Here is a 26,378-nt window from a genome sequence, read left to right as displayed (position 1 = left end):
CATCGCTCGTCAATAGAATTAGATTTATGCCTCAAACTACTTATTAAAGAGTGATTAAGGCCTACAGTGCTCAAGGCCGGATTTGAACTGGCATCTGTGGTATTCGCTAATGTCGACATTATACCACTCAGTCAGTTACTGGACAGTTATTTTACAATGTTTAATTAAACAAGAAGTTTTTTTTGCATCAAGGCGTCTTTGTATTCGCTGCTAGAGTGTTAAAGGCAACACGGAAAGATTTATTCACATAAGGTGTATTTCATAAAATGAGAAGCAAAATCAATGTTGTATTGTACCACTGCACAGTCCTAAACAGTTCCTCTATAATATACTTCTGATATATCTTATGTACAGCGTACAGCGCCGTATCTTATGGTATGGCAAAGAATACGATGCTTACATGGATCTAAACAGTTCCTCAATATCATTCCTTGGACAAATTTTATGGTACAGCGCGTAGAAGATGAAGTAGGAGGTCTCCTTCTATTAACCTAGACGGGAGTCCCACATAACCACTCAACCCCCGCACCCGGGTGGTATGCGGAATGCATTTTCCGCCGTAATAAAAAAGGAGGTCTCCTTCTCCATAGCTTCAATCACAGAACTCTTAAACCAGCTAAATAGACTTGCCTAATGAAAAGGCCTAAGAGGATACTTACATAGACCTAAATAATTCCTCAATATCATTTCTCGGACAGATCTTATGGTACAGCGCGTAGAATTTGTCAAACGTGAAGGCCTCTTTCTCCATAGCTTCATTCTTCCCTGATGGAAGCCCCAGCTCCGACAGACACTGGTACACCAGCTTTTCAGTCTTGCCTGATGCGAAGGTCCGGGCCACCACCTTGACAGGGACCTTGCCTTTGGGGTCCGTGAGGAAGCAGAGACGCATCCAACTAGAAGAAAGTTTTGGGGTCAGAGAGTGGAACTGTCGATGGTTCCTGTCAAGTCGGTAATAGTTTTGAAATAAATAATTGTGTAACATCATTATAACACGTAAAATAAAGTTTACACTCATTCTTATAAAAAAATGTGGATTTCAGTGGTGGCGCAATTTGTCAAAAAAATATTTTAGTTGAAAATTTTCAACCGGTCGTGGATATTCATATTTACATTAAGTTCGATGAGTAGGTTTAAAGTACTTCTATGACTGGTGATATACAAAATAAGCGCTAATTATAATTAAAAAAAAAACAGTATTAACTTCTTATAAATACCTAAGTCTTATTTTTCTTCTTATCGTGTGAAGGGATCATAACTAAATAATATTTTGCCAATATCTTGCCACCTCTAACCCCCGCGGAGGGTAGCTCTTATACCTAAGTCGACGAGTACTTACACACATTAATATAATTTTATAACAAAAAACTGAAAAAGCAACTCAACGAAGGTTTCTTGAAACATTGTTAAAACTTCTAAATCCTACGCCAGTTTAGCTTCGTTACAAAATAATACCGAATACGTGATGTTTTCCAAAAATAAACAACAAAATTTGAGCATTCAATTGTTTCGTCCGTACTTGTCTTTATCTTTAACAGGTATCTACATAGTTATCTTGTGACTCAGTGGAGTTTATAGTTCACGCCGGCGGCTCCACACAGTGTTGGTTAAGACTCGAGTCCTCTGCTTTAAGACTCGACTGTGTTTTTCACTCATATAATTAACTTCACATTTGAGTTATTTTCAAATTGTTACAGATCAGAGTATTTTGTTAGAGACTTGAGTCCGTTTCAGAGAACTCTCATTTATTTACTGTGACCATAGAAGTTGCAAAACAAGATTACCAAGCTAACTCGGCAGCGATTTTGATAGCACAGACTGTACAAGTGATATTTTAAACGTCATAATTTCATTGAAGTTTGCGTAGGTCTGACTATTCGGGTATCAACTGGGGTAAAATGTTCAGAGTAATGGGCGAAATGGGGATACCGCAACACCTAATCTTTCTTGTGCAAAACTTATACTTAAGCAGCGAGTCTAGAGTGCGGATAGAGGACACTGTGTCACAACCCTTTAGAGCTGAACGAGGAGTGCGGCAAGGTTGTATCTTGTCACCGCAGCTGTTCAATCTCATCGGTGAACACATAATGAGAAGGGTATTGGAAGGCTGGGAGGGTGGTATCCAGGTTGGTGGCCAAAAAATTAATAACCTCCGTTTCGCAGACGACACGACTATAATAGGTGCCTCTGAAAAAGAACTTGCAGTGATGCTGCGAAGGATTGAGCTCATTAGCAATGAGTATGGTCAACAGAAGCAAGACTAAGTTGATATTTATCGATCGCCCTGGTCATACGCAGAGAACGAACGAGTTGCACGATCTGGAGGTTGTACACAAGTTTGTGTACCTGGGATCCCAAATAAGCGACGATGGTGAATGCGGCCAAGAGGTGGTTAGAAGAGCACAGATGGCCAAAGGTGCGGTGAAAAGACTCGAGAAAATATGGGAGAACAGAAGCATAAACCGCAAAACAAAGGTCAGACTAATGCGGACCCTTGTTTTCTCGATCTTTTTGTACGCGTCCGAAACCTGGACCATCAAAACCGATACCCGTCGCAGGATAGATGCGTTCGAGATGTGGTGCTGGCGGAGAATGCTCCGGATTTCATGAACTGAACGCCGTACAAATGCGTCTATTCTCGACGAACTTAACATTACAACGAGGCTTTCCACTGTTTGCTCCCAACGTGTACTTGGTTTCTTCGGTCATCTGAGCAGGACAGGGCCAGATAGCCTGGAAAGGCTCATAATTACTGGCCGCATGGCAAGGAAGCGTAGGGATGGACGTATGGCCACGCGTTGGGCGGACAGAATAACAGCAGTGACAAACGCCACACTGCAGGCTAGCATGCACTGGGCCCAAGACAGAGCGGCTTGGAGAGCAAGGACTCTATTCGAGGATGAAAAACGATATTTGTATTGAAAAGGTCAGATTTTTTTAATTATCGTTTTTCAGGGTCAATTGTTAATAAGTGAAAAGGTTTTCAGTCTCGACTTATTCTTGAATTAAATCTAAACCTCTATATATATTACAAAAATAAAAAAGCCATCGTGTAAACCGCTTCTTTTATGAAATCCTTCTTTGTTAGGGATCCCACGCTACGATATTGCTTTTTTAAAGACCCTGTGGTAGATTCGATTATATAAATTGTGTAATTTTGTATTGTAAATTAGAATTATATCTTATGTTATTGTTATTTTTTTTTAATGAAGTTGAATTATGCAATTGTTGACATTACTAATTTATAGTTATGTGCATTTAAAAATATTGATAAGTATGATTAATAACAATAAAAATTTATCTATGTATCTATCTGTATCTGTATATCGTCGTCTCGAATAAATTAGGTTACTTGGATACAACATTTTATTTTACATTAAAGCACTCGCAACACGCAACAGCTAATGTTACATGGGTAGCTCTCGCTTAAAATGATGCGGTAATTTAATGAATGAGATGAAAATGTTTTATTCCAGAAATATTTTTTCATATGTACAATAAAATTAAAATAATTAAACTAAAATCTAAAAGTAATAAATACAAATTTAAGCACGTAATATAAGCGATATTTGCGAGAGGATGTACAGCACTTCCTAATGGAATGTGTTCGGAATCGGGACAAAACGGCGCAACTATTTGAAGCTAGGGGTTATGCAGTAACTATAATATTGGGGTTTTTCACTCGATATTGGCGGAACCCCTGTCTAAAACTGTGAAATTCGTGTACAGTTTTTTTGATAACTAGTAACACTTATTGAAACTGTAATGCAGAGGCCCAACGGAGCCGACATGTCTCATTGGTAAAGGCTCTTTTTAACCGACTTCAAGATTTCAAAAGGAGGAGGTTCTCAATTCGGTTGTATTTTTTTTTCAATATGTAGATAATAAAAAAAAAGCACGTAGCACAACCCTGACCATGTAAAATTTAAATACAAAAATGTTAGATAATTATTTTCGATTCGTAAAAACATGCAAACATACGTGCAGATATTTAAATATAACCACACCACCACATTTAATTAAACTAAATTGTTTTATAAACCCAAACGTTAAACATACACATTTTTTAACATTATACACGCCTAGAACAACAGCGGAAAAAGCGTTAAATGTGTTATGTTACATGTTTTTCAGGGTTCCGTACCCAAAGGGTAAAAATGGGACCCTATTACTAAGACGCCACTGTCCGCCTGTCTGTCTATCACCAGGCTGTAGCTCATGAACCGTGATAGCTAGACAGTTGAAATTTTCACAGATGATGTATTTCTGTTGCCGCTATAAACAACAAATATTAAAAATTCAATTTGTACGGAACCGTCGGTGGGCGAGCGACTCTTGTACGGTTTTTTAATTCGTTTTTAAGCCTTTTCCTAAAGTGCTTTTTAAGGTAAAGTGCTTCTTAAGTATTGTGCTATATTGTTAGTAGACTGTATTTTATCCCTCGAGTAAGTACTAACAAAACACGTATCGAATTACCTTAGCAAATATGTACCTAAGCACAAAGTTATGTTTAAAGTCTTGTTTATTTACTTAAAGCCTTATTTCGTGAGACTTTTCCTGCCTTTTCTTTGTTTTAATGATACGATAAAGATATATTCTAAGAATCACATTTCAGGTCGTCTCCACTCCCAACTTTCTCATAATGTTTGCGCCAAACAAACACTGAATTTAACTCAAAAGCGCCATGCCGCAACTCAAACTAAAGTACCTACGTAACTCAAAGGTCTCAAAGTGTAACTAAATTAGGAGCCACGGAAACTGCAGAATCCCTGGTGTAAATTTCATTCGATAGCGTGACGAGCGTTCGCGTTTGCGTTGTCTATTTTTGTATGGAACTATGAACAGCGCGCCAAGCGGGACGTTTTGGAAACTCAAAATCTTATAAAAAATGACAACGCAAACGTGTACGTCACGTCGTAGCGTGCTATCGAATTAAATTTATACTGGGGGTACAGTTGGGGGAGTTGGGGGGTTTGTTCGTTTCTTTTTTGTCTGCAATTAGTATTTCGAACTAAAGTCATTTGATTTAGCAGAATTGGATAACTTGTTACCTGTGCCGTGTGAAATTAGCTACGTGTTTTTATTGATATCTCGTTTTAAATGTTAGATTGAATTACTGGGGGAACAAAAAGTATTTTGGCAACGGAAAATATTATATAATAAAATTACGTTCTGTTTATTTGGATGCTCTGTTGGCTTTTAAACTCTTTTAGACCATACATTTTTTATAATTGTGAGTAACCTTTTTATTCGGATTTTTTAAAGAAAACATTGCTACCTACAGGGTTTCTTCAAAAAATCGGAATAAAAATATTCTTTTGCCAAAACAATAGGCTGGCTCAAACGATAAATGAAAACAGACAAACATATGAAGATAAATAAAAGTTTGTAAGACAATAATTTTTCATCAGCATACCTTTTTCACGTCCGAAAACAAACTGTAAAAATTCTATTCAAAGTTTCGTATACAAAAGAATTCGGCAGCCTCGTTTTTATTACAATTCTTATATTTTTCTTTTCTTTACCAACACAACAACACGAAGAAATGGGCAATCTGAATTTCGTATAAATGAGGTAATTTAATTTATTTAGCTCTTCAGAAGAACAATTCTGTGTGAGTGTTACATAGGTATACTTAACGCCACTTGCACCAACCCACTAACCCGGAGTTAAACGGTTAAACCGTTAACCCAGTGTCAAATTGTACTGGTAACCATGGTATTTAATTCAGGTTTAACCGGTTAACCCCGGTTAGTGAATGGTGCAAGTGGCCCTTAAAGGATAAATATTGCTAGTCGGTGAGATTCGAAAACCGGCCAAGTGCGAGTCGGACTCGCGTCCCATTACGCTCAAAACGGTAAAAAAATCACGTTTGTTGTATGGGAGCCCCACTTAAATATTTATTTTATTTTGTTGTTATAGCGGCAACAGAAAAACATCATCTGTGAAAATGTCAGCTGTCTAGCTAGTTATCACGGTTGATGAGATACAGCCTGGTGACAGACGGACAGACAGACTAACAGACAGACAGCGGAGTCTTAGTAATAAGGTGGTCGGGAGACCAGACCTGTTGTAACCGGATTTTTTTACTAAATAATGATAATATTAACTTACGCCCTTTTGCTATCATCATGTATATTGATTAGGTACGCAAATTACTTTTTTAATAAAGTACTTTTTCACGAGTAAATCACAAATCGTTTTTTTTTGTATATTTTTTTTTATATTGGTTAAGAGCAGATTTATCTTCGATGCCTTTTCGATCAAAAATCCTGTCAACGATTAATTTGTATTTTGTGTGTTAAACAGAACGAATTGTGAGCAGAAAAGAATTTGTTTTATTTAAGTTAATTGCAAAAAAAAATGTACGTTATTAGGCGTAGTTGTAAGAAGCTGTGATTAGTCTTACTTAAGTTAATTGATTCATCTGTGTTACGATAATTAACCATTTAAATTGTATTGTATTGTATTTATTGTAGTTAATTCATACACATATGAGTCTAGCATACGTAAAACAGTTTCATGCATATAACTTAATTATAAATGGCTTAATTGTCGTAACACAATGGAATCAATTAACTTAAGACTAACAGGTCCTTAACTATGTACCTACAATTTTTTTGCAAATCACTCATTTCTGTAAATATTTTTACAAGACACTTAACTTGTTTGAAGAGAGAAAATAACTCCCTAAAAAGAAGGACGGTGTTTTTGTTTTGTTATCATCCACAGCTGAAATGCATGAAATCTCTCTTCTCTGCCTTATCTACATGACACAGTCTCGTCTTATCTTGTTATTTTTCGCATTAAAAACTCCCAGAGGCTGCAGATTGCTTCCCGTCCTGCGTGTCGCTAACTTTTCTCATAACAACGATGAAAAAAATAAAATAAAACACGTGATTTTTATGCTGCTATTCCAGAATGTAGGTAAATTTTTAATAAGCGGTTTTTTAAATTTATAGATGGCAACACCGCCATTTTTTAAACACCTTTTTTTTAATTTCGCCTGTTTCAAAAGCTTTGGGTAATTTACAAATGAGTTTTCAACGTTTAGGTTAGTTAGGTACTCGCACTAAATAATGCCTAAAATCTGGAACGGGTATTTTTGTAATTTTACAGTAAAGCTACGGCAAATAAAAACCAATTCTACGTACTGTTTCATAAGGTTGGTTCTTGGACACACATTGTTGATTTTGTTGTTGTGAGTGATGGCTCGGAGACTCTCCTTCCATACCTTTAGCAGAAAGCGATTAAACAAACAAATGAACATGCAATTAATACGTGCCAGGAAACCTGCGTACAGTAAAAACTTCACCTAACTACTTAATAATATAAAACTCATGAAAAATAACGGGTCCATCTAAGTTAACTGTACTAAGGGTCTAACAAGAAAATCGAAGCGTTATCTGTCTCTCTATCGCTCTTGCGTATTCGAGCGATACAGAGGCAGATAAAGACATTTCGATTTTCTTTAGCCCTTTGACTTGACAGATACGACAGCGGCAGCGGGGGAGCACCACCATGAACAGCGAGTTGCAAAAGTGCATACTTATAGAATGGAATTCATTCAAAATACTATGGCAATATGACGTTTATCTATAGTGGCGCTGCCATATTTTGTCTCTGCCAAGTCGGTACAGAGTAAGCTTAGCTTACTCTTTAGGTACTTAAGGAAGGTTTTTAGGTTGTACGCAAGTTATGCAACATAAAAACTAAAATACATTAAAGCGTGAATAATATCCCAAAACATAAGACAATATTTAGATAATATTAAATTCACATTATTCAACCAACAATTAATATATCCAGAAAACATTTTGTTATAAAGGCACTTTCACGTCTGCCAACATAATAAATTAATAATGATTTATTCATTTTCTTGATTTTCGTGCGCAAATGTTGTTACCTAACTTGGTTATTTCCACTTGCGATTCCGAATACAGAACACTGAGCGCTACGTCACTCACCGTTAAATGATAGGCATCTTGAACAGAAAGTTCCTTATTTGAATTACAAAAGATTCTATGTAAATATATTTTACTAAGCGTCTAACGTCGTAAGTGCCATGAATTTTACGGCGCCTACAACGTTTTGGTCGCGTGGTACAGGTTGTGATTGCGACAATTTCATTGTTTGGTATTTCGTCTCTATAGTAATAATAACTAAGTGGTTTAAAATGAATTCTCTAAATATTTTATTTGTTGGTTGAACCTAACAACAACCTACACACAAAGCCATGCGGCGGGCATGCCACGCCACTTACTGCTTCTTGAGACAGGTCATAGGACACACGTTGTTGGCTTTCACATTGTGGGTGATCCTCCTCAGGCCTTCCAGCCACACCTTACGCAAAACACGTTAATGTTTGGGAAACCCACAGAGTAGAATAGGTAAAGGTAAAGTTTTATTGAATAATAGAATATACTAGAAAGAATGTATTCGTACGCACAAACACAGAAGAGAAAATTATACAAAACAGAGAAACATAAGAAGGAGAAAGTGCCAAGAAATGATCTCATCACAGCATGATGCTGGCGATTTCCAGCGCTGATTTTCCGATGAGACCATTCGGTAAAATAATCACGGCAGGTAACAAATATGAAGAAAAACAGGAAAAACATACCAATAGACAGAATAATAAAGGTATTAAAGAAGAGGTCAATAGTCAGCAGTGGGAGGATACAGGATACAGACTAAACAGATAGGTTTCATTCGGAAGTCGACTGCAACAGTGTTGCTGTTGCTGCAGTGTTTGCCCGAACAATATCAATCACCTTATTAAAATGAGCCAAGCATTGAACGTTTTAATGGCGGCTGCAAGGCAACGACAGAGTTTTATGTAAATTCGATTGACAATGACATCACCTATTTAAAGCCGCAACATTGCTGCAGTCACAGTCCAAATCTTTAACTTAGTGGTCTTACTCCTGAGGCTGAAGCGAATTCGCAAGTGCACATTTGTAGTGACAAACTATTTAGCTAGGTATGTCATAAATCATCCTTCCCTTTCTATTGGAGTAGGCGTGTAAGAGACTTCAAGTGCTCGTTTTTCTAAATTCTGTACGCACCGAAAAGGGTTTAAGCCTCTTTTGACAACGAAGGCGAAGGGTCTTTCATCTTCTTACGCTTATTCATATTCATCCATATATAACAATATAATGTGTGTTTCTTCGTCCGGGTACGTATATTTAACAAATGTTATATGATTTACACATTAACCTTTTTCTATTCATTAATGTTTGACGGAATGAAAAGGGTGGTCCGAAGGTGCAACGGATGTTTTCTTTTAATCACCCCTAACAACCCTTGTTAGAAACGAATGATTATTAAAGGAGACTTGCTATATTCATATATTCTTTGTATTCGCGATAAACCTATTTTCGTGACCGATCCCTGTTCGAGCCGATATGTAGGTAGTCAAGGTAGTGTTTAGTTTGTTGTCCAAATTACCTCGAAGATGTCGCTGTTCCCGACGCAAACTGGATAACGCTAGTCTTTCTTATAAAAATAAGTGCATTCCCGTTGCCAGGGAGGTTTTGGTCTAGAGCAAAGAGTAATAGGGCCGGGAAATTGTCCGGCCGACTCTAATTTCCATGTCAAAAAAAAAAAGGTTTTGGGATTATACTGAGCAACTTTTATTATGGGACCAACCACGAAATCGCGAAAAAAAAAATTACCCTCCCATAGAAATTGGACCAGCCAAAATGTATGAAACAGCCAAATTTTTTTTCGCGATTTCGGGGTTGGTCCCATAGGTCCCATAGTAAAAGTTGCTCAGTATAATCCCAAAACCTCCCTGGCAACGGGAATGCACTTATTTTTTTGCCACCGTGTATAAGAAACTGTCACATATCAGAATAAATGTTTGGTAACGTAGCAACTTGTGCCCTGCATGTCTCCTCTTCAGTGGAAAGGCAGTCTAAGGCAAGCCAGAACTAATTTGACTTTTCTTTTCTTCACGATTCACAAGCTGTTGGAAAATTAACAAGCCGCCACTGATCTACAGCTCAATATTGATGCTGACTAAGCGCGGCGCGGCCAAGCAGAAAAATGCAATATTCCAAGCTTATCCGGAAATTATACTTCCCGAGGGAAAAAAAGGTTTTACAGTTTAACATTGCACAGATCTAGTAGTCTCTTTCACGCCAAACCAGTAGAAAGGGATGGATGTTACTTTAATGTTGCAAGTGTGTGATCAACAATTAATTCAAAAGACCCTCAATCTCGTACAGTTTTAAATTGTATGTAAAAATTGAAATACCTATCTTCAACTTAAGCATACGCAGCTCTACACGTGGCTCATCCAATAGTGCGTGCTCTGAACCATCGCATAGCCATCTCGCTGGTCCAGCGCTGGGCCACCGTGTAGAGGAGCCATAACCATCGCATGGGTATCTCGCTGGTCCCGCGCTGGGCCATTGTGTAGAGGAGCCATTGAAGTTGTGAACCACATGTACTGGACCATAGGGGTAGTTTTACGTTATTTATTTCTATTCAAAAAGTATCAGCTACTAAGTTACCTTGGCAGTATTGGCGTCGGGACAGACTACGTGCTGGTAGTTAATGTTGATGTAGTCCGTACCGCTGCAGATGGTGAGGGACTTGTCTTCCAGCGTCTCCCCGTGCTTGTTCACCAGGTTCGTACTCAGCTTCGAGTCCTGGGAAGAGGCGGTTTTCATCAAGGTCAGTGGTTCTTCAGAGTCCCCGGCAAGCTTAACCGAATTTTACCTTCCCATACAAACGGAGTTTAGTTCTCATTTTAAAACTACGTGTCGGATTGTAATGAAACTTTGCACATACAATGACATGAGGTATATCTAGGTCTATAATTAGTTTATATAGCTCCAGTTTATAAAACAAACGAAATAGAGCAAAAACATGTTTTGTATGAAAAACTAATATTCGCTAATTTTTTTTAAATATGGTATCTGAAGCTACATAAACTAATTACAGACATAGATAATTAGATATACCTTATCCTATTGCAAGTACAAAGTTTCAGAGCAAACTAGCTACTCGTTTTAAAATGAGAGCGTAGCTACGTTTGTATGGAGAACCGAGCTTGCCGTGGACCCTTAAGGGCAGAGTGCAGGGTGGGCAGTTTATGAAAAATCGTAGCTCCTTTTTTATTTAAGTAGATCATAATCCGGTTACCAAAAAAATATTTGCAGTGTTGGCCGCCCTAGGTCCCAGGCCTTGTAGCAACTACTAGCCGCCCCTTTCTCAGCACTCATCTTGCTTCCTGCCCCCCCCTAACGTCTTGCCGCCCTAGGCCCGGGCCTACTTGGCCTTAGGGCAAATCCGCCACTGATCTTGAGGCCTTTTTCTAATTTCATCGATTCGAAACCTGATGAAACAATTTTTACTTTATGTAAAAATAACGCAAACATTTATACATAGGTCTAAAATGCACCATTACAATTTTGTCACAATTTTTGTACAAATCTATTTATATACATAAAAGGATTTTTAATTGCTTCTAAATGCGTAATTTAATTTTTGTACGAACTCATCGATTACTTTTTTTTGTTAAAACTAACTAAAAACAACAATTTAATAACGATATAACAATTTGGCGTGTCATCAGCCAATCATCGATGATAAAAGCTTATCATAGCAACGAAAAAAAAGGTGGCCTTGAAAATTAACATTAAGTTAATTTAAACAACAAATCATGCACTTAAAGTATGTCATTAAGTTCCATCAAAGTTTACGACAACATTGAAGTAGTCCACATTATTTTAACGACCTCTGGGAGGTGCCCTACTTTCAGGGAGATTACAACTTTAAATTATGAGGGACATTATGCCGAAATTACACATTAAGACGAAAGTGGAGGACCCGCGCGAAATAGCCTTCTCATACAAACGTAGTCCTCATTCTCCTCTCTGGATATCAATAATATTATTGAAAATATTTTGACACAATTTGTTGTATATCAACCACAGCTATGCCCCTACGTTTGCTATATTTCGAATTTTTAATTATTATAAGATAGGAGCATTATTATAAAGTATGAAAACTGTTTTCGCTCCTAATTTTTACAATCAAAAAAATGTAAAAAAGTCAAATGTATGGTTAATATACCTATACATCAAACTATGTAAAAATATTTTCCAGGAAGGAAAATGGGGACTACGTTTGTATGGAGAAACGGCCTTTCCTCTTAAGAATAAGTTCACTCTAATTTACATTTAAAGTATCATCTCCTGTGTGCACATTAGATACATTACAAGAGATGGGATAATAAATTATGACACTGGTTCATTACGTAAGAAGCTCACACCACAGGCCTTAATGAGAAAGTCTGAACTTCTTTTGGGTTATTCTCTGGTAATATGTCTGCGGTTGCGTCTAATTACCGCAACACTTTTCATACATTTTGTATGGGTCGCGGCAATTAGACCGCAGACATACTTCTTGAGAATGACCGTTTAATGCTACGATTACAAATACCAATTTACAAGTGTAAAGCCTGAACAATGCAAATTTCAGTTACAATACTTCCAAAAAAAAAAACTGAAAAAAACAAGTTTTTTCAAAACTTCTGTATTTTTCAATATACTTAATTAGGAATTTAAACAGGTAGGTTAAGGTTGCATGTCTAATGTGCTTGTTTATGGCATTGACACTGTCATCACTCATCAGTGGCATTGTGTGTGACGTATTTAATATTTCTGAATAGAACTGGAAAAAAACCGAAATTTTGTAAAATTCCCGAAAAAAACATTAGATTTTTTCTGGAATTTTCATCCCTAGGTTGGATCTTCTTCTCAAAAGTTTGCTGACCCCTAGTCTAGGCTATAAATGATTTGTAAGTTATTATCCATCGCGAAAAATCTAAGAGTGACCGTAACTTAACACCCCTCTCCTCCTAGTAATAGCAGAAAGCGTTATTGCAGTATAATGATGACGGATGGTTTCCGTTTCCGACCATAAACTAGAGCTCACCTTTGGCACACCTCCAGCGCGGATGTCACTGACTTGGCACAACTCGATGACGTCACCGTCCTACGACAAAAAGAGGGTTTAGTTTATGGTAGATAAGGACGCTAAGCACGAAAGATTCGTACATTCACCCGCCATCGCACGCGCATAATTATATTGCTGTACCACTTGCACACTGGGATTGACCGCCGGCATCATCGCCCGGGCTAATGGCTCCTCTACACGATGGCCCGGCGCTGGACCAGCGAGATGGCCATGCGAGGGTTATGGCTCCTCTACACGATGGCCCGGCGCCTGGATCAGGGAGATGGCCATGCGATGGTTATGGCTCCTCTACTCGAAGACCCAGCGCTGGACCAGCGAGATGGCCATGCGAGGGTTATGGCTCCTCTACACGATGACCCAGCGCTGGACCAGCGAGATGGCCATGCGAGGGTTATGGCTCCTCTACACGATGGCCTAGCGCTGGACCAGCGAGATGGCCATGCGATGGTTATGGCTCCTCTACACGATGGCCCAGCGCTGGACCAGCGAGATGGCCATGCGAGGGTTATGGCTCCTCTACACGATGGCCCAGCGCTGGACCAGCGAGATGGCCATGCGAGGGTTATGGCTCCTCTACACGATGGCCCAGCGCTGGACAAGCGAGATGGCCATGCGATGGTTGAGAGCACGCACTATGGAATGAGCCACGTGTAGATGCGTTCGCACCATCGCTTGCTCACTACCTTTGATGTGCGGACGAAAAACCGACATGGCCATCCCATCGCCATCCCGCCGCGCCATAAGCCATCCGACACCCTACCTTCTCTACACGCTGGCCCATCTTAGTGGTGGTTTGAAAATATAGCAGTTTGGGCATGAAAACGGTTTTTTTTTCATGCCAGGCAGTGCTTAGCATGTAACGTTGAGGAAGATTAAAATAGATAACTCAGGTGTACAGTCAGCATCCAAAGCAGCGCATCAGATTTCGCGTCAAAGGTATCTACTACCATTTGCAAAGACCGCCAAGCTGAAATAGGACTGGGCCGGCCATGTCCGCCGCATGCACCTAAAGAGGTTGGCAAAAATAGCCACGGTGTGGGTACCTTGATGGGCGATCTGGCAGACCCAGGCGTATGTGGCGGGATGACCTGGACGCATAATCTCAACGGCTGGCCGGAGATTGCTCAAAACCGAAACGGATGGAGATCCAGGGGGGAGGCCGTTGCCCAGCAGTGCGACACCATATAGGCTAGTAATATACAATATAACTTTCTAAGTAAAACAATTAGACTGTAAAGATACTTATAAATCTCGGATCCTCGACACGTGTACCGGCGACGCGTGCCTCCTTGGACACGTGTCTCGGCGACACGTGCCTCCTTGAACACGTGTCTCGGCGACGCGTGCCTCCTTCCTCCATAGAACGTCTGGTTGCGCAAGGAAGAGTTGGAGGTGACAGGGCTACAGGAAGATCGCCAATGAGATGGCCGACCAAATCAAACAGTGTGTCGGCCACAGTAAGCGAATGCTCACGGAAAGCACTTCTACGGAGGAATGGCAACGTATCGTTAAGCGAGTCGCCCAAAAGATTACTTAATGGCAACGACCACTCTGTAAAGAAGAACGAAGAAGAAGAGAGATTCTCTGGAAATTTAAGCAGGGTATATATTTTTGGCGCGTTGTCCCATCCGCTGCTATTGATGCAGACTGTATACATCTCTCGAAATTGCCATGATGCTGGAATTTCGCTTGTAAATAACATCAATATGTGGACCCGGAACGTAATATTACCGAATACTTGAGCCCTCGAAACTTGTCTTAAGTATGCAAATGTAGAAACTTTTGCCTTTGACGACACAGGAAAGCAAATACTACGTAGCCGTCTTGAAACTTATTTCATAACTGGCTTTTACTGAACATGTTTCTTTAGCCGCCGCCCCTCCATTCCCCCTCCCTTTATAAGTAAATAAATAAATATTATGTGACAATCTTACACAAAGCGACCTACTCCCACAGTAATAAGCTTAATAAGGCTTAATATTGTGTGTACTCGGGGTTAACTGGTTAAACCAAGACTCACCAGTACGAGTTAGTGGCTAACCCTGGATGGTGCAAGTGGCCCTTTTTTATTAAAGCCAATACTCTATATTATAGTGACAGCTATCACCTGACACTATTTTTACTATACATTTTTGTATAAAGGACATAGATTCCCATTAGCATTATTCAATGTTTGCAAGTTGGCATAACAGTAACAATAACAACATGTTTTGTTACTACTTACACAATAATAGGGAGTCGCGAACTATGTGTTACACTTCACCGATCTATAGGTCGGTTTGTGTATATCATCAAAATTTATTTGTTTATTACTAAAGTTCAGTTACCTATTTATTGAATTATTTACTCAATGGGTCTTTACTCAATCTTTTCTAATTTTTTTCAGTAACGGCAGTTTTAACTACAGCTACCGAGCTCAAAAACTCCAGTAAATCCTTGCAGCTTTTAATTATTCTCGCCAAGTGTTCGAACGCTTCAGCTCAATAATTGAAGCACAGAGTTCACCCGACACTTGCTTTGATGAACGGTCGAATTTCGTGTTCTATCGTCTGTTGACCGATGGCGAGTTAATACAACTGCAGAAACAGTATTTAAACTGAGATTAATGCTGTGAAAACGCTAGGAGACGTGGAAATTAGAGTTTCTATCTGCGTCTCTGTCATATGATTATTAAAGAGCGGATAAGATATTATAAAGACCCAACACTGAAATAAAATAGAAGCCTTTCCTAAATTTATCTCAACAAACTGCAGTTTTTAACCTTATTGAGCAACTCCAAAGTATTCTTGCAGCTTTTAATTATTCTCGCCAAGTGTTCGAACGCTTGCTCACAATCAGTAATATAAGCACAGAACAGAGTACACCCGACACTTGCTTTGTGGAACCAGTATTTAAAGTCTGCGATGAATGCTGTGGAAATTAGAAAATGTCGTCTGCGTTTCTGAAGTTTGAATATGCAAGAGCGGACAAGAGACGATAGAGAAAGAGAACCTAATAACACTGAAATAAATAGAAGCCAATCCCAAATTTTTGTCAAGTATTTGCCGTTTTTTTACCCTATTGAGCTGCTAAATTAAAAAACTCATCTGAATCCTTACAACTTTTAATTATTCTCGAAAAGTCTTCGAATGCCGTCCTAGCTCAGTAGGTAATTAAAAGGATAGTGGACGCCCACTTCTCTATACAAACGTAGTGTCTATTTTCTTTTCTGGATACTGGATAAATCTGACATAATGGATAAAAAATACACAATTTATTGTATAACCATAGCTATGCCCCTACGTTTGACTTTCTTTCGATTTTTTTCATTATTATAAGAATAAGGAGCAAAAAATAAATTCCATACAAATTTTTAAAAGCTAACTCTCATGATAATTAAAAAATCTAAAAAATACAACGAAGGGGAATAGATGTGGTTTATACACATCGAATTGCGTAAAAATATTTTCTACAATGTCAATATCTAGAGAGGAAAATGGAGCTAGTATACGTTTGTATAATAGAAGTGATCGTCCCATTTCCTCTTAATTGGTTTCGAAAACTCAAATCACCCACGCCCTTGCAACCAATGAAAATTGGCGAACGGGTCAACTTTCAAACGGGGTTTTGTTGTTTAATTGGCAGAAACGTTACAATCACAAATGGTTTTTCTTTGTACTTCGACAAGAATTGTTAACGAACAAAAGAGTAAATTTTAATGGAGTTCTTGTTTATTTGATTTCAAATTGATTTGAAATTGTTTTCTCAAAATATAACCCGTGTAAAAGTATAGTACTTCGTACGTTCGTACGTATAGCAGTACTAACCTATAAATTGAAATAGAAGGTGTCAACATATGGGGCAGTGCCGAGCACTGGGGCATTTTGTTGTAGGTGTTTAACAGGGACGCTATACACGTATTTGCAGTGTCTGCTAAATTGTTAATCATAATTTTACCGGCTAACTTCCTACTTTTATTCGTGGGGAAATATTGATCATCGATTATTAAACTATAAGGCCAAGCGGGCACAAAAAATTTTTGCCGTGCGATAATTTTGTCGCAGAAATACAACTATGTGTTTATACATGTCAGGGCTGCGTACTGGTTTCTGAAAGCTTTCATCATGTATTTGTTAAGAATGCCAACCACATCATAAAATTCTTAAGCTTGCATTAAAAAATCAACCCACTATTCAGAACTCGATGATCAATGTTTCCCCGCGATTCAAAGTTTACGATACTCTCTCTAATCTAGACCTCTCGCGTCGAATGATGTTTCCTATGACAGTTAATTTTTATATGGAGTAGCTGTCACGTAAAATGTTTGTAGACATGCATTTTTTGGAAGTTTAGCACATAACACCGCCACGGCTGCTGAAGTGGTGGAGTATGTACACCAGAAGACCGCGGCTACACGCTGAGGGTGTTCCAGGTTCGATCGCGCTCGTGCACTTCAATTTTTTTGTGGTGCGCGTGCCGCGACTGCTGCAGGGGACCATCGAGTGCGTCGACTTCTGGCCGAAGGGTGTCGTGTTTCGGAGGTTCCGGGGCAAACTGTCGAATCCGACACAAGATCAGACGACTCGACGGAGCCACTCCGTTTTGTCGCCTAAATAGTGTTTAGTTTCTAAGTTTATAAAATGCATATATATGTTAGTCTGTAAGGTATTTGTAATATTATTACGGGCCTTGTTGCCAGATTTAAATTTTTAAATAAATAAATATGTTATAATTATTTATAATATAACTATTTAGAAATGTAACAAAAGTTATAAAATACAGTAGAAACATATTTATCTAATTGTATTTAAAAAAAGGATACGACATCACTCATGAGACTAAGACAAAGTTACCAACTCAGCTCAAAGCGACATTTAATGAAAAATCCCAAGTTAATTAAACATTAACTGGAACCTTCATTATCGCCCGGAAACATACCTTCCTCAATCAAAGTTCCCCCGGGGCTCGAACCCGGGACTCCACAAAAGAGGTCATCACAAGTTATATCGGTCACTTTGCCAACTTGTCGCTCGCTTTCTGTACTAATTAATGAGTTAAACATGGTTTAACTGAGTTTAGCGTGTAACAAAGTTTTATAAAGTCGACAGATGTTGACCTCCTTAACACGTCAACCACTCGTAGGTATACAATATCAAATTATATAATTTATGACTGAGCGTTAGCGAAAGTCTCCGTTTCAGCTTGGACCATAGAAATATGAATATAAGGCTTGGACCAAAATGCTTTCGTATGTCCCAATTGTTTTGTTTTTAGGGTTCCGTATCCAAAGGGTAAAAACGGGACCCTATTACTAAGACTCCGCTGTCTGTCTGTCTGTCTGTCCGTCTGTCACCAGGCTCTGTAACTCATGAACCGTGATAGCTAGACAGTTGAAATTTTCACAGATGCCGCTATAACAACAAATACTAAAAACAGAATAAAATAAATATTTAAAAATATTTAAGGAGGGCTCCCATACAACAAACGTGAATTTTTTTGCCGTTTTTTGCGTAATGGTACGGAACCCTTCGTGCGCGAGTCCGACTCGCGCTTGGCCGGTTTTTTTTATTGTAACGATAGCCAATATTGTTGATACTGAAACTCCTAGTTCCATGAATGACGGCCCTTTTAAAGGCAAATTTATACGGAGCTCTCGGTAGGCGAGTCCGACTCGCACCTGGCCGGTTTTTTATTTTTTACAAATTTAGTTTTCAGATTTTTCTCTGTATTTTTTTAGTGTAAGACGATATTACTTGCCACATAGTTCTAGGTCAACGGGAAGTATGTACCCTATAAATTTTGATTCCCTTGACTGTGCCGAAATATACGTAATTGGAAAAGAATTGGTAACTCGCATGCAAGCATCCCATTTCACCCTCATTCTAAAAACTGACTTCGAGATCGGATGCTTCTTCTTCTCCTTCCCATACCTTATCCCATTTACTTGGGGTCGGCGCTCCCTATCCTCTTCTTCCATTCTGCACGGTTTAGTGCCAGGTGTGCGTCCTTTATTCTTTGCTCTCTCAGGCTTTTCTCCACCGTCGTCAACCGACCGACGTCGTCAAGTGGCTGGTGAACTCCCGCGTCCTCGCGTCATACTTCGAGATCGGATGCATTAACTTTTAATAATGACTCTAAACTCTAAATAAAAGTGGTGTCGTGGAACACTCGGTTGGAACTAAGTTAAGAAAGGCTGGTGACGTGTTCATGGTCATGCTCATACTCATGGTCTTGCTCCTCGTGCTCTGTTGTGTCCTTCTGTTCTGCTCTGCTGTTTTGTTTTGTTTCATTAAGATAAAGATAAAAGTAAAAGATATTTATTCATGACGATCACAACACATGTACAGACAACAACAGCAAGAAAAGAAGAAATCATTAAGTGTGTATCACGAAATGGACCCAACTCAGCATAGTGCTATAAAGCCAGCGCTGGTCTTCCGTAGGGCCCATTCGGTGATGCCTCGACAGATAACACATGAAGATACATATCAAAACATTACAAAAATATACAAAAGGAAATAAATATATACAGAGAAATTATTAAGAAAAAACATAAACAAAAAACAAATGTACAAGAAAAAAAAACAGAAAAAAAAAAACAAATAAAAACAAAAACAAAACAAAAAAACAACATTTAACATTTGCATCTATCGGACTAGTAAGGTATGTGACGCCAATATCAAACATTTGCATCTATCGCAGGTGTATGGTCTGTGACGCCATCAAACATTTGCATCTATCGCAGGTGTATGGTCTGTCAGCTCTGTGACGGTAAAATCTTACACTTTTTTTCACCTAGCCCCCATTGGCAAACCGTCCGATAAGGAATTTCGTTCCAATAAGTACTGATCCAGATAAAAAAAAATGTTCGTCGTTCCCCATTGAATACGATAATAAAAGAAAAAAATATCAAATGTTGTGATTTAAGGTCAATAGAAACTAAATTTTAAAATTATTATATTTATTGGGGCAGGTATATAGGTATTGATATAACTACCTATATGCCAATTTAAAGTAAACCGTGACTACAATCATGTATAAGGTTGTGATATATATATGTAGTTTCATATATAAAAATACAGTTACCCAGTCGGGAGCAAACTGTGCAAAGCACATTTTACAGTATTATTCTACTCAGTTCTTGCCCTCGAAAACTTCCTCTAAGCAACTCTAAGTAATACTTTTGCCTCAAAAGAAAATCCATTTCCTTGAACGGAGTAGGACAAGAATGTAATAAATCGGCATGTCAGTCTACCAGCTGTCATTTCCACTTGGCTTGTCATTCCAACTCGTTTGTGGAAATGGAGTTCCGGGAAATGCATCCTATGACAGTGACAGGGGATTATTAAACTACTTCCTTCTGGGCTTTTAACGACGACCGCTTCTATATTAAATAGTAGAAATTAAATTAAATGGAACTAAAAAACTGCCATAGGTACTAAGTTGCTGCCATGTTTAAGCATTTAATTTACGCTTAGAGGATATAATATAACCAAACGGTATTGTCTGTAATTTTCTGTACAAAAAAGTCTGCCAGTCCGTCCATATTGTGTATGACGTATGATCATTGGGCGACTATTTTCGACAGAGGGGAACGCCTGTTAATGGCTACTCCGAGTACTCCGTTTGGTTATATCCTCTAAGATTTTACGTCAAAAATGAGATAGTTACGTAGGAAGTGGCGCCCTCAATAATGTTGTACAATTTCTTGTCGGACTATAAATACAAATTATCGTCCCAATTTTCCTGAATGTTGACTTTTTTTATGGATAATATTTGTACACAATTTATTGTACGAGTACAAGTATATTGCCCGTAGCTAAGCCCCTTCTTTAGATTTTTTTATTATTATAAATTATAAAAGTTAGAAGGGACTTTGACACAAGTTTTGTCGAAACACATTAAAACCTCATTAATTATTCTCTTAATAAAAAATACGCTCGCGAACAAGCTAAACCACACGTACGTCGCATGTCGCTTTCCCTGCTGAATAAAATATCACTTACAAACTGCGAACATCGCTGCCCCAATATTACAGGGTTCTATGTTTCACTTTTATCGAACTGAAATTTGAACTTTATCATAGTGACATTAAGTCGAATTTCAACTATCTTGAAAATGTAAAATAGAACCCTGTAATATTGGGGCAGCGACATGTCGCCAATTTTACTAAAATGATAAATTCCGCGTTCCCTTTTTAAAACTCACATACTCTACACATTACTATAACAATATAAACTTTGTAACGTAAGCTTTAGAGTTGCTTTTGCAATGTGCGGATTAGTAAGGTAATGCTTTCGGACTGGACGGTATTAAATATTCAAGGTTTTGCCTTTGGGAAATAAGTGGTGGTAATGGAAGCACATTTGGGAGGTATTAAATATGACGGATGAGTGTGGGTGGCGTGTTGTCAGGTCCGGTACTTATTTTGAAGTTGAATCAGTAAGGGCCACCCCACACTAGCGACTCCCGAGCGTCGGCGCCTAGTGAACTCTATGGCTGCTGCTTGGCGCAACTGCGTAGAGACGCCATTTTCGACTTTTTAGGGTTCCGTACACAAAGGGTAAAAACGGGATCCTATTACCAAGACTTCGCTGTCCTTCTGTCTGTCACCAGGCTGTATCTCATGAACCGTGATATACCAGACAGTTGAACCATAGACAGTTGAAATTTTCACAGATGATGTATTTCTGTTGCCGCTACAACAACAAATATTAAAAAGTACGGAACCCTCGGTGGGCGAGTCCGAATCGCACTTGTCCGGTTTTTTTTCTAAAATGGGTTTATATAAATATAAAAATACGTTTATTACCAGACATAAAATAGTACAGCAATGGAAAAAACAGAAACATTTTTTTATTTTTTTTAATGATGAATAGGCAGGCGTTTGACCACGATCCCACCTGATGGTAAGTGATGATGTGGTCTACGGTGGAGCACGCTTACCTATGAGATACCTATTAACTACCTTATTACCTTTGACTTATGTTGTGGGTAACTTAAACTAAAGTTAGTACATTTTTAGTGTTTGGTAAAAGGATACCAGCTTCAACATATGCTAGGTCAGCTAGTGACGTCCAGCGTTGATTTTCAGACTATTCCCTCTGCCAAGCATTATCTTTATACTACGAATTAATAGTAGAAATTACGATCCCATTTATTATGTATGTGCGGCGTCCGTACAACATTTAGTAGTAGTAAAGTAAATAGTCGTTAATCATTAAAACTATATTTCGTTGTAACTATTCTTAGAAAATTTCCAGATTACATTCGTAAAAACGACACGACACGGTCGTAAAACGGCTGTCTTACGTAGGGTTACCATCAGACGTCAGGAATTCTCCTGACATGTCAGGAATTTTGGCCGTTTGTCAAGAATGCGGCCGGAATACGAAAATGTCAGGAATTTTAATGATACACAGACTTTGATAATGCACCTAAAACTATACATTATAAAAAAACTTACATTAATCCAAAACAAATTTTAACAATGTAAAAAAATTACATTGAGGTCAACTTAACTTCATCAATAACTTGGTTAATATTAACATAGAGTAACTTATACTAGAGCGGTACTGTCATAGTAAATTTTGTAACCCCAGTAAATTCACTGCCATCTGTCGACCCACTTTAAAACTAAAAATGAAGATTTATAAAAATACGATGAAATGTATTTAAATATGGATAAATTATTTTTTTATTTGCATTAATTATTTACATGATTTTGACCCATGTTCTTTCACTGATATGCGTTAAAATGGTTAAATAACAAACGAAACCGTCAACGCCATCTATACGACAGTAGGCCAAAGCTAGTAGCGCCCTCTGAACGAGAATCAAATTTTCTTGATTTTCGAGGCACGTTTTTTCCTTAGACTGTATCCAACTATTACGGAGTTATATCTATCTTTGATATTAATTAACATATCTTAACTCAAACATACATAGATATCGCTTACGGCTAGACCCCCCCGTCGTCACCTCACCGATATGAGCGTCAGGAAAAATATTCGCAAATCAGGAATTTTGTCAGGAAATTCAAAATTTGTATCTGGTAAGTTGGTAACCCTAGTCTTAAGAGTCTTACGACACCAGTTTTCGGGCATAGTTAGGGCAGAGTTCGTATTTACAGTTCGACGCGAGCTCAACAAGGGCTTGTTAGTGCAAGGGCAAGAGCAAGGGGTAGGAGTGGGCCAAGGGAAAACTGGAGTGTGCTTGCTAGCCTAGCCTCATATTAGAAGGTTCAAGAACTCGCATGCGGTTTTCGTTACATTGCGGCACAGGGCGGACACGCTATACATCATAAATCACTTGCGTTTCTATGTGTGAACTGCACGTGCATGCTGTACACGCGGCATGCGTCATTGTGTGAGTAAGTTGCTTAAAAACAAAACTGAGCGGCCGGCAAACGGCCGTCAATCTGCTGTCGCGGGGCGAGGTAATTCGAATCGGTGCGGGGCGGTGCGTGGCCGTTCTGTATGATAATACTATTATTTATTCTGTGATTGCGGCATTTGGTCGATCGACTGAATTAATTGTACTCTGTAGTTAGCAATGTATCGAATATTGAATGCATCCTTAAACCGTCTAAATGGGGGCTTAAATCTTAAATACGTGTTCTATGCCTCTAGCGTCGAATGACGCCATGACATTTCATTTTTATATGGAGTAGCTTCCATGTCAAATATTTCTAGTAATTTTTTCCTTTTAATATTTTAATATAAAATTACGAATTGCAGGCAAACTGTAAATACAGTTTTGCAAAAATAACAGACTAAACAGACAACCAATTAACACCTTCTACGGAGGTCAAGAGCTGCGTCCCTTCAGGACGCAGGCGTCTCCTTATTTTCCCCCGGGATGTCCCTCCAGGGACATCTCGGCGTCAATCTAAGGACATGATATATGATAGAGGACTCTCTCTAAATGCCTAAATAATCAACAACAAACAAACAGACTTATATTGACCGGGATATAGATCAATCGATCAATAGTCAATATAAGTCTAGTGAAACTAACCGACGGTTAGTTAGTAAGCGTAAATCATTCAAAACTCTAACAAAAAAAACAGTTTTGCAGTAATCTGTCTAGATTTAAACTCTGTACTGTGTATTAATAAATAAATTAGTAAATAAAATAAACGAATGAATAATTATTCTTTGAAAACTTACTCCAGCATACAGCAAAACTGTCTCACAGCTCATGACAACATCCCTGTCCTTTAAATAGCACAATAAGCATTCAAGCCTTTATAAAGGCCGTCGGGACCGCTTGTACCGTGGCAGCTGACAGGCGATAACGACACGTAGGCGTTCTTTGTCAAGCATAAAGAGGCCTAATGAGGCCAGGGGCCTAGCTGGTTATATCATAGAGAAATAAGTAGGCTTACGCAGCGTACTACGTAAGCGAACAACATACGAACGCGAAGCGAAGCGATGCGGCGCGCGGTGAATCAATCCTTTGATACCTATAGAAGTGTCCTACGTGGGCGATCTCGTTGCGAATGCGAACGCGAACGCCGCCCGCGCCGCGCCGCCGCTTCGCTTCGCGTTCGCGAGTTGTTCTCTTACGTAAGACGCAGCGTAAGGCCGAATTTAGACTTGTAAGTTTCTAACGTAAAATTTTTGTAAGTAACTTACGACTGCGTTTACACGTAAAAATAAAATTACAGTAAGTGACACTTACAAAAGTTCTGTGAGATTTACTTACGTAAATTGTAACAAGACCATTTACACCATACTTACCGAATCAGAATTAAAAATGCCACCTCATGACGTAAAGTCAAATTAGCAGTCCCGTCTCTGGCTGTATGTACTTATGATTACAGTACCCTTACCACGACTTGAGTTGGACACTGACATAATCGATAGCGAATGCGTTAACTCAAACGCAGTGCACCTCGCATGCACCAATGAAGGAGATTTACGCATTCGCTAGCGAATATGTCAGTGCCAAACTCATGGTAAGGGTACTGGTAGCCTTAACAGGTGTGACATGTTTCGGAGAGCCTATTAGGTCTCCACTTTTAACAGACTTTGGAGAAAAAAGTTCTCAATTGGTCGGAATGTTTTATAACAGTTAGTACGACTCACGAGTCTCCAGATAGCGACACGATTTACCGTGACGCTTACACACTTTGGCACTTCGAAGTCGTTTTATTGCAGAATTATCTTGGGCGTCAGGTTGTAACTATACAAGGTGTTCACGAGGAAACCGAAAGATTTTAATCACGCCTTTCTGAGGCCAAAAGAAGGAAAAAATGTAATAAGTTTAGGTGAAATTCGCAAAAAAAAAATTTTTTTTTTTTTTTAGATTTTTTAAATGTATTTGTACATAAAAAGTAAATGTTATTGGTAAACTTGTCACTTAAAATGGACTTTTACTTTTTTATCGTAAAACCTAGTTTTTACAGTGTTACGACTTGTCACTTTTTGACATCTATCAATAAGGATACTTACTACTACTACTACTACTACGGCCCATAGTGGCAACATCGACATCAAAAATGCGTTTTGCACTAACAATAAAAACTTATTTTTTTTTTAAATTGGTATTAACTCTGAAACTAGGAGAATTACAGATTATAGGACATTTTAGTGTTTAAATATGATCAGGATTTTTTTTTTCATAGCCTATATTGTGTCCCACTGCTGGGCAAAGGCCTCCCCTGTCTTCCGCCACTCGTCACGGCTTTGTGCATGCTCCCGCCAGTCGCCACAAAAAGAGTCCAGGTCGTCTCGCCATCTCCTTTTTGGCCTGCCTCTGCCTCGGGTGATCTGTGGTGCCCATTCGGTCGCTATTTTGGCCCATCTGTCCGTGTGCATCCTACAGATGTGTCCCGCCCAATCCCACTTGATCAGGAATATGCTGTTAAAATTATTCGGTTTCCTCATGTTACACCGTGTATAATATCTCTGAAAAGATCTGTACCATATTCTGTGACCTTTCACGTAATACCGATCATCACTCCTCGATTAGGGTCAGTCGGTCATATGTGAGCAATGCCTCATCTGGCGATAATGTTGACGTCGTTAATGTCGTTATCTATACAGGATGATTAATGTAGGTTATATTGAACAACTTTTACTATGGAGCCAACCCCGAAATCGCAAGGGAAACATTGACATAGTTATGATTTGCTAAAATGTATGAGACGGCAGATTCTATAATTATTAGGATAATACTTAGATATTTTATCGGCGTATATCCTTAAAGCTGGATATTGAAATTATAACACTATGTTAACGCTATGTTATGCAACTCATGCGTGATTTAGGCTAAGTTATTTTATTGTATACAATTTTGCATGATACTTGTATCTTAAGAAAGCAAATAAAGAACTGAACTGAACTAAAGTCTCTCGTTTTGTGTCACATAACGATAACTAAATGACATCATTTAGATGT

General features: G+C 38.6%; 1 protein-coding gene across 2 annotated transcripts in view; it reads right to left on the bottom strand.

Moving 5' to 3' along the window:
- The window catches only part of LOC134747627 (1-phosphatidylinositol 4,5-bisphosphate phosphodiesterase), a 130,730-nt gene that overhangs the window by 16,560 nt on the left and 87,792 nt on the right, over positions 1–26,378 (bottom strand). Inside the window, exons 4-7 of one of the 2 annotated variants that reach the window (XM_063682231.1) lie at positions 12,952–13,011; positions 10,521–10,658; positions 8,264–8,343; positions 660–896 (exon numbers count right to left, since the gene is read on the bottom strand). In XM_063682231.1, coding sequence (XP_063538301.1) covers positions 660–896; positions 8,264–8,343; positions 10,521–10,658; positions 12,952–13,011 — 515 coding nt within the window. Of the gene's footprint in view, positions 1–659; positions 897–7,154; positions 7,235–8,263; positions 8,344–10,520; positions 10,659–12,951; positions 13,012–26,378 lie in introns of both variants that reach the window. The other variant, XM_063682229.1, reaches the window with a different exon arrangement.

The sequence above is a fragment of the Cydia strobilella genome, chromosome 15 (assembly GCF_947568885.1).
Source record: "Cydia strobilella chromosome 15, ilCydStro3.1, whole genome shotgun sequence".
NCBI lineage: Eukaryota > Metazoa > Arthropoda > Insecta > Lepidoptera > Tortricidae > Cydia > Cydia strobilella.
Note: the sequence above shows the minus strand (reverse complement) of the source record. Positions and strands in the feature narration are given on the sequence as shown.